The 9970-nt window shown below is 43.7% G+C and overlaps 1 protein-coding gene across 1 annotated transcript in view; it reads right to left on the bottom strand.

The window, feature by feature from the left end:
• Window positions 1-4714: 4714 nt before the first annotated feature.
• The window catches only part of WNT7A (Wnt family member 7A), a 41102-nt gene continuing 35846 nt past the window's right edge, over window positions 4715-9970 (bottom strand). The window contains exon 4 of the mRNA XM_051627478.1: window positions 4715-9204. Coding sequence (XP_051483438.1) covers window positions 8725-9204 — 480 coding nt within the window. The 3' untranslated portion in view covers window positions 4715-8724. The remainder of the gene's footprint in view (window positions 9205-9970) is intronic.

Raw genomic sequence — 9970 nt, 5'->3', positions numbered from 1 at the left:
CCCTGGCGTTGTTGTAGCAACTGGTGGCTGATCTGTGAATAAAGCAGATGTCATTGTGGCAGGAGAAAGGGAGAATAATCCATCACCCAGCCACTACCACTCCTGCCCAAACAAGTCATCAAAATGACAACTTTGCCATGCAGTCATTCATTAGGGTCTGGGTATCACCTCATCTCATCTTGTTGTGATATGAACCAACGCGGTGGTAGAACTGCAAAGAATTTCTCAGCCCCTCACCCTGGCCCTTCTCATGGAGGAAGCACAGCTAGGATGTGCCCAGGCTCTGACAGTTTGCCAGCTTCCTTTGAGGCTGTGATTGACTTTGCACTTTCGTCCAAGTTGGTCTGGCCTAAATAAACACAATATATATTCTGGGAAGTTTCTCCTGCTTTACTATTTCATCTGAATTCAGGTCCTGTGGCTTGCAAGTGAAGATGGGCAAGCATCAGAATGTTCTGACTGGTACCCAAGCTGAGCACAAAAAGAGAGACAGAAGCAGGGAAGTCGCCTTTCTAACTTCTGAGAAAAGCTTTAATCCATTCATTTTTCTGATTTTTAGCTTCTATTCCAACTCCCACAATTTGTTCTTAGTTGGTAGATCTCATTGACCCACAGGAGTCGCCCTCCATCCCCCTCTTTTGGTGGCAGAAAAAGAGTGGTTTAGCACTCTCCTGTTAAACCCTTTCCATTAGAGTATGGGTTGACTTTTTTGGATTCTTTCGGTGAGAAAACATCACAGCAACTTGTCCTGGCTTCATGGAGCCCCTCAGGCTGTGCACTGAGCTTCAGGAGCCAGAGGCTGTTGGGTCCCCTGCAGCTCAGCTGTCCTCATCTGCTGACCTGCAGATCTGCTACCTCCTTGGCCTTGTTAGTCACTTGACTTGAGGAGACCAAACATGAGTCCAGGTTTCTGCACTTTCCCTGGCTCATGACTCATACTTAATGGGACGCTCTATTAATTACTGTGTGCTTGGCATTTAATGAGGGAGAGAAGGAGTCTCCTCCCTTCAGCTCTACACAGCAGGCAGGGAACCTGCTGCACGCAGTGAACACATTTCCAAAACTCTCCAATCTGGGTATGTATTTTGTAAAAGGAGGCAAACCAGACATTGCTCCAGTCCCTTAAAATGGCCTGGCAAAGGCTGGGAATTCCAGGCTGCAGTCCTGCCCGTCACAGACCTCTTTGTACCCCCTGGCCACCCCTCTCCTGCTCCATGTCTCCTGATCTCCTGGCTGTGGCTGGGGACGAGAGGCTGCGTGGGGCCAGGGTCAGTGCAGAACTGTCTACAACTTGACACCACAGCATTTCAGAAGGCCAAAAGGAACTCTCCAGGTTTTGTTTTTTAAAACATGAAAGAACTTTTTTGCTGTTGTTATAAATTCTAGATCTTCCAGTCCTGTGAGATGGCATTATGGTCTAATTCTACCACCTGTCCTGCATCTTCTCTGACCTTCTTTGCTAACGTCTTTCTCAAGATGTCCGGTATTTAATAACCTCTGCAGTTTAAAATAGTTCAATTTTAAGTAATTTCAAAAATAAGCTACGTGTGGACAGATGTGTTGTCTGCAGTGCATCTTTCCATGGCCCCACATGCAAAAGAGAAGCTGCTAAGAAAGAATTTAAGTGCAAGAACAACTCACAGAACAGGTTTCTGGCTGATGCAATGGAATAGACATTTGAATTTGGCTGGAGCCACATGAACGTGCAGTGTGAGCTGTGGAACAACCAGGCAACCTCAGCAGGGCTCAGCTCTGGCCTTGGAGCCCAGCCCTTCCTGTGTTCTTGGATACCTTCTGGGCACTGAGTTTTCCAGGGGTTTTCCTCTTTATATGATTTGTTGTTTGTTTTCCACAGCATTTCTGGGCTGCACCCTACCTGCAACAGGCCATTACTTTCTTGATCTTTCAAGTTTCTTGATCTGTGTCCTAATCAGACAAGAACTAGAGAAGAACACACTAAAAAGCAGACGGATGGATTTTTGGTAGAATCATAGAACTATGGAATGGTTTGGGTTGGAAGGGACCTTAAAGCTCATCCAGTCCCACCCCTGCATGGGCAGGGACACCTCCCACCAGCCCAGGCTGCTCCAAGCCCCATCCAACCTGCCCTTCAACACTGCCAGGGATGGGGCAGCCACAGCTTCCCTGGGCAACCTGGGCCAGGCTCTCCCCACTCTCACACTAGAGAATCTTCTTTTAATGTCCAACCTTTTAATGTCTCCCCTAGAATTTCTCCCTAGAAATTAGTTTCCTGCAAGATACTGTTGCCATCACTTGGAGCATTTCTATACTCTACTGCTGAGAATGAGTCAAAGTGTGTGATTATAAAACATAACCCCTTGGACAATACCAGAAACCTCTCTAATGGATTTTGATTTAATTTATTCTCTAAGTCCTACAAAGGACAAAAATACGTTTGGGGGATTTCTGTCACTGAAGTGCTAAGAGTGTTATGGATTTTATGGCCCCTTATTGTGTAAATAAGGAAAGGATTTCAGGATAAAAGGAGAAATGGCCTAAAGGACCCAGGAAAGAACCTGCCAAACTCATTTGTAAGATCTTAATAGTTAGAGCAGTGTGTGCTGACGTCGTGTGAGTGAAGCAAGCCCAGTAACACTGAGGGAATAAGAAACATTAGTGACTGGAAAAGGGTTGTGAACAATGAGTAAATGTGATTAACTGGTACTATTAAGCACTGTCTGTGGTACAGTCCATATGAAGCCCCGTTTAGACTGATGAGTCTGCCTGAGGAAGAACAAAACTCAGCTCTCTTTCTCATCAGGTTTTGTTACAGCTCAAGTTTAGCAAATCACCTCTTCTGGTTCACTCTCCTTAGCTTTGTTTTAATTAACCCTCAGTGCAGCTTTCTCAATGATACTGAAAAGGTGAGCTAGGAGGACGTGGTGGAGACAACTGGAATAATTCCACATTTCAGGTATTGATAGGAAATTTAATGGTAGGTTGTGAGAGGAGGAATGGTTCTCGTGTGGAGAGTCCTCCTCCTCTGTTGGATTGTAGCCTCACATACAGGTGGAAAGTCAAGACACACGAGCCACCTGCGTGGGTGGGGGTGGATTGGAGAGCTTACAAACACCCTGCAGAGCTGCAACTCCAAGTGCCTGCAGAGAATAAATCCAGGAGCACGTGCACCCTGCAGGCAGGGGTGCCAGTGAGGATGGGAGAGTGAAGCACTGCAGTAGCAGGAAGTTGTGCACCATGTCTGGTTCCCAAGAAATGCTTCTGTGTGTTCTTATAAACTAGGGTTGCACAGGGTTTCTGTGCTGGTGGTGTTGTGCTGGTGCTAGTGAACTGTTGGTGTCAGCACCACAGAATCAGCTGTGGGTCTGGTGCAGTGTCCACAACGTGCAGTTGGGGTACAGGGAAAGGATGCAAGGAGCAGCAGAAACACAAAAACCAGGGTGAGGTTTTCTGTGCTAAGAGGGTTTGGCTGTGTGTGAATAACCACAGGTGAGTGGTGCAGTTTTGACACCATCCTCTCCTCTTCATGGCTATTTTCTTGTATGGGCACACAATTCTGGGAGCTTTTCTCTGAGGTAAATCTAGTCTCACATTCTCCCAGAGATACCAAACCTCTGTACAGAGCAGCATCTTTCCTGGCAGGAAGGTGATGCAGTGACTTTGCTAACAAAAATAAAAGATCAAGGTGAAGAATCATGTGAACTCAAGAGCACCAGTAGTGAGTAATAAATATATTGTGCTGCACTTAGAGTATGATTTCTCTGGGACATGCTTCTGACCTCCCAGCTGCAAATCACACAATATGTGAGATTGATGAATTTATGAATATGTAATAGCACCAAAATGCAAACACTAGTGATTTCACAGAGCTCCAAGGCATCAAAAGTAGCCTTAAGGGGGTTACACCATCACGTCTGGTGTCTGATATTCTTCTTCAAACACCTGAAGTCCTTTAGATCTAGGTCCATCTCTTCATCATTTTTATTTAATTATAAGTTAATAATTGCTTCCAGAGGAAAGATTCCCTTAATCTGTGTTGAGGATTAAAATAAACCACCTTTGAGGAATTATTGCTGTGATTTTAAACAGAAGAACGTGAATGGGGTTAGCAAATTAGGTCACTTACCATGGTGACAGCTATCCAAGATAACCACGAATTAAGGGAGAATGTTTTGGAACCCGGATGAGCTTCATCACTTGAAGTTCTGCTGCGTGATACAGTTCCTGCAGTTGATTTAATTTTGGACATGTTTTGGAGCCTTCAAGCCTGTCTCAGGCTGCACCCATGTCGATTGACAGCAGTCGTATCAGTCAGATTTGGGCAGCCCTGTCTGGGCATGTTGGTCACTGTGCCTGCAGGTTAGTCTTGCTACCAGCAGCAGGGCTGGAGAGCTTCTTGTTCATTGACACCTTGGGGCTTGGGCTGTATTAGTTAATACACTCATTGTGCACTTTTCCAGTGCATGTTTCCTGAGATCTGTAACAATGTAAAAATGCTGCCAGAAATACTTAATGCTGAATCTTAATTAGAATTATGTGCTCCCTGTCTGCAGTCTGACATGTTCCTGTATGCAATACATTGATTTTTAAGCATGGTCAGTTAAAAACAATTTTGTCATCCATGAGATATTTCATTAAGAACCTTGTGCAATATGGTACATGTCCAGTGTCTGCATTTTCTAAGTAACTCTGTACCCTTCCATTAACTTCACCAAAAGAGCCACTTGAGTGTACATTTTAAGGACATTTTCAGTTTAATTTGCACTGTTCAAAGACAAATCTCCATTAGGTTTGTGCATACATGGCAAAGAAAACTTAATCATCCACTGATTCATGTTTCATATAGTACTTGGAGTATTCAAGCTAATTATCTTCAGGTTCATTGTCCTTTTGAACAGGCCAAGAGGTAACATCCTTAAAACTCGCCAAGGAATCCCAGGGCAGAACTGCTTCATCCCCATGAACCACCCTGTTCTGCTGTCAAATAAGGAAGTGAGACTTCAGAAATATCAGCTTCCCAACTTGCAATTATGCTTGTTCTCTCACTCTTCCTGCTCCTTGAATGTGTGTTTTCTTTAAAAGCCTCAGCCAGGTTATTAACGTGGGCAGCAATCGAGCGCTTCCCTTGGTTAGCGGAGATGAAAAGATGTATTTTCTTTTGAGCCCTGCATTGTTCTGCAGTTGTGTGCATTTCACTGCCATTGTGTGGTTCCTCACCAAGTCAAAACAGAGCTCTTCTATCCCTGAGGACAAAGAACAAACTGTTGTCGGGGGGAGGAATATCTACCAAATCGTAAATCTTTTCTCCTGCTCCTGTTTATTCTTCCTGCCATTCAAGCCCATTTAGAGAATGACCAATTAACTCCAGACTCGCAGTGGAATCGGATGGGCCAGACTTCTCCTATCTGAGATGACACAGCCAAATCTCCAAATACTTTCCAGTTGAATGCAGCATTTGCTTTTCCTTGCTTTTTAGTTCCTAGTTCCCAAACTGATAGTCCGGTTGTCAACCAAATCGACATTTTCTCTCGTTAATGCACTGATCACCAGCAATATTGTCACCCAAAGGGAAAATCTGCACCAAATTCATTTAGTTGTGCATCCAGTTCTTTATTATTGTGAGTAAAACTGTTTAATGATATTTGTCCTTCAGTAATTAATCTGCTAGCTGTACATTGCACATCACTGCATACTGAAATATACAGGAAGCAGGAGTTTTACAGATCACTTTTCTATGGTCAAAACATGCTGCAGAAGTAATAGTTTGTAAAATAACTCTAATCAGTGAAGAAAACACACTTTTGACTATGATATGGTAGCCACTAAGTAAAAAAAACAATACAAACTGGGGGAAGGAAGAAAGATTCCAAAATTAAATGCTAGCTCTGAATTATTTAACCATATTATAGTGTTGTAATTAACATCCATGCTGTATATACTTCCACTTCATTTTAAGTCTTATCAATTCTTGACATGTGGAATTTGGAAGAACTAAAAGCAGTGACTGAATTACCCCCCAGGAATTTCTTTTCTATTGCTTTATATTAACAAGTCATAAGGTAGGGAGTAAAGTAAGTTAATCCTTTTGCTTTGCAATCTCGTGCTGGTGTCTGAATGGCATCAGAATTCTACTTTGTGTCAAGTGGCAGCTCTGCAAAGAAATGGTGTGTTTCATCCTGATTTCACATGGCTAGGACAAGGAACTGCACGGGCTTGTGTCCCTACATGAATAACATCTGTACAAGTAGTGAGTTAAAAAGAAACCAACCAGGCCACAATCAGGCAGGTTCTGAAAGGCCTGGGTGCTACAGCCGAACTTTGCAAGCTGAAAAACTGTCACAAGCTGAAAAAATGAACAACTTCACTTCTTCTCGGAACACTTTCCCTGTTTTTGCAGTCTTAGGTGGGGGTTTTGCCTCAGAAAGATCAATGGGCACAAGGTGTATCTGGATCATCATCTCCTTGTAGCAGTTGCTGTCACCTCCAGGAGTCAGGCTGGACGGTGGCTCAGTCCCTGCACTGCTGCCCCTCTCAGCCTTGTGAAGGGCATGAGATCCTCTAGTCTGGAAGAAGGAATTAATCTGATCTCTCCCAGACAACACGCAGGATCATCAGTAGCACTGGGCCATGGTTTTTACCCAAGGAAAAACAATACACAATTTGATTATTTCTTTTCTCGGTCACAAATGAGTCAAACAGGAGGAACAGAATGATTCTAAAAACAGAATATTATTCACCACTCCAATATCTGAAGAAATTAGCAGTGATAAAAAGGAAATACCATAAAGGGAGCACAAAATGGCTTAGCTGGGCTCTGAAAAAACAACTGTCTCTGAAAAACAGTCTTTAAATTTGCCTAGATGTTGTTTTTTTCCTGAATTTTTGAGCTCTCTGGCCTTTTGGGGGGAAAGAATGTAAATGCCAAAAAGAGCTGGACAAAAAGTAAGCTTTGTGTCCTATCTATGAGAAGCAGACGATGTGTGTCATGCTAGTTTTTACAGTCATAGTCTACAGGCTTCCACTGACTAAAATCCAAGTTGACAGTAGCACAATGTAGAGGTTTAACTGACAGCACACACAGCACATTTGCTGGTCATAACACCACAGTTTAATGACTGACGCATGTGGGAAGCTAATTCGGATTATTATTTTTTTCTTTTTCTTGAATGGGATAAATGAGCATCCAGTTAATACCAATCATGAATTCAAGCCATGTGACAAAATCGATGCTACATACCCTGCTCTTGTTTTGCATATTCTGCAGATGGAGCTGCAGAAAAAAGAGCCAGTTTGTACACACATCCGGAGAGAAAGTTCATTCTGCTTTCGGACACATCCACCAGTGGCAGCTGAATGTACCCAGCTTGCTGCTGCTGTGTCCACAAACTAATTAGCCTTTCTCTGTTAAATAGCCTAAGAATTACAAATTGTATGCCTGTTTTGAGAAAAAGTACAGGTTGAACAAGCAGACGTAGTATAAATAAAATATTTATATAAAAATAGTCTCTTACAAAATATACTCTCTTATCCTATGGTTGATTTTTCCAAAAGATGGAAGTTTGTCTGGATTTTCTTATTTTTAGGCATATTCCAAACAGGATTTTATTAATGCTTCTGTCTTTAATGGAAGAAGAAGAAAAAAAAACCAACAACCTGGTAAAGATTTGTAACCCCTACCATGTGACTTCTGTTCCAGACAACTAGCAGCAAACAGGTGGAAAAAAACCACAAAAACAACAAACAAACAAACAAAAACAAACAAAAAAACAACCCCAAAAAGCAACAACAACAAAAAAAAAACCCCAAACAAAACCAACAGTGTGTGTTTGTGTATGTACATATATATATATATAAAGATGCCAGCTTTTGTATTTAAACATCTAGTACTGTAGAACATATCCTGCAAGTCCAACTAATAGAAATATCCTAGTTAAGAATAATATATACAGCTCCAGTTTTCCCTTGCTGTTTCTACAAAATTATTCCACAAAGCCAGCTATCTACTTTAATTGCAGAATAGTTCCCAAAATGTCGGTCAGAGTTCTTTTTAATTAAATAAATTAATATTAGTTTTATCTGAATAAATTGTTAAATATTGCTATTCTTATGCCCAAGTGTCCCGAGTCCCTGTGCTCAGCTCTGCAGCACACACACAAACCAGGCAGATCAAGCAGTGTCCACAGAAAACATCAGCAGTTCGACTCGCTGCAGCCAGCGGTGGCAGGATGGGCAAGACCAGCAGAAGGTTCTCACAGGTGTAGGAGCCCAGATCTGTGTCATCCCCACACTCCCACAGGCAACTCGTGCTGGGGCACTGTCCATCCCAGCCTGGCAAAGCCCTTGGGTGAAATTTCCTCCCCTACCCCTCCCTGCTCCTTAGACACTGAAGTTCTTGACCATCTCTTTCGCAAAGCAAGAGTTCGCTGCCAGGCTCAGAGATGTCTCTCTGGCTGGTGTCTCTTCACTAGGCAGTCAATGCTTCTTGCTTTAGAGGTGCAGATTAACCAAGATGATCCTTTTCTCTCTGTATTGTGTGTCAGGTGGCTCGGGGCGGGGTTGGTTTCTTTTTGCTTCTTGCCTGACTTTCACAAGAGTCTGCAGCGTGCATCCACGGGAGCAGTGAAACATGAGGAGAAAAGAGAGGGCTCCACTCGCCAGCGCGTCCTCTGGGAGAGCAGGTCTTCCCTACAGCCGTCTGTAGGCATGTTGAGTGCATGTGCAAATGTGTTGGTGGGCAGGGAGGTGTCACTTACAGGTGTAAACCTCTGTTCTCTCGCTGCACGTGTTGCATTTCACGTAGCAGCACCAGTGGAACTTGCAGTTGCACTGCCAGACCCGCGAGTACTGGTGCGTGTTGTAGCCGCGGCCACAGCACATCAGGTCGCAGCCGTTGGACTGCTGGGCTGTCTTGTTGCACATCCTCCCCTGCGTCCCCACGCTGCCCGTGACAGGGTCTTCTTCACAATAATTGGGAGATTTCTCTATGTACACCAGGTCTGTATCCATGGGTTTGCGGTAGGAAAGGGGCTTCTTTATTTTGAGGAAGGTCGGGCGCTTGTTGCGACTCGCCCGCACCGGCTCGACCTGAACGGCCTCGTTGTATTTGTCCTTGAGGATGTAGCCCAGCTCCCTGAATTTAGGCAGGGTTGTCCAGCATGTTTTAGTGGTACAGGATCCCGACACCCCGTGGCACTTGCACTCTAACTTCATGTTTTCTTCCAGAATCTGTGTTTGGAAGAACAAAGAATGATGCATTAATACAAGTTGAAGCTCTTCAAAAAACACACGACAGGGTTATTTAATGCATTAATGCATACTGAGTGGCAATCATGGGCAGGCTTGCCCTCCAGCAGGAGTGGCCACCAGGCATAAGCCACATTCCCACCAAAGCTGTGGGTTTTGCTTGCCTGGTGATGCTGTTGTCCCAGATAACAAGCCCCCACCAGTGTCAGCTGAGCTCTGCCCCCAAAGCTGATCCCACATCTGCACTTTGAGTTAAGCAGCAAGTGCAACTTGGCCTCATTTCACAGCCCATGGGCCAAAGGCAGAATGGGACCCTCCTTAACCACAGCTTCTCTTCTCATCCATTTGCAGCACAGATGTACGGTGGTATATGGCAGAAAATCACACCTTTACCTGAAAAATGGGACAAGCTGGTGCAAGGTGTGAACAAGCAGATAAACTCTATCACTGCTTAATCCTCCTGTTGTTCTGTCATTAACAAACAGTGGAGAGTGGATGATTATTAATTCCTACAGGCATTATCTGTTCTAAATGTTGGAAGTTAATGCTCCAATTTGGAAATCTAAGTATTATTTTGATATAATGTAAACTTAAGTTCTTCATGCTTTCTGGAGGGTTTGAAGTGTTTTGCCTCCTCTCATGTGATAATGGAGCATCAAAATGTCCCAGCTCCTTTGCAAAAAAAAACCAAAACCCTAGGTCTGTCTTAGAGCATAAAGGGTGAGAGTGAAGATGAGGAATTGGTTTC

This window comes from Apus apus, chromosome 9 (assembly GCF_020740795.1).
Source record: "Apus apus isolate bApuApu2 chromosome 9, bApuApu2.pri.cur, whole genome shotgun sequence".
Taxonomy (NCBI): Eukaryota; Metazoa; Chordata; class Aves; order Apodiformes; family Apodidae; genus Apus; species Apus apus.
Note: the sequence above shows the minus strand (reverse complement) of the source record. Positions and strands in the feature narration are given on the sequence as shown.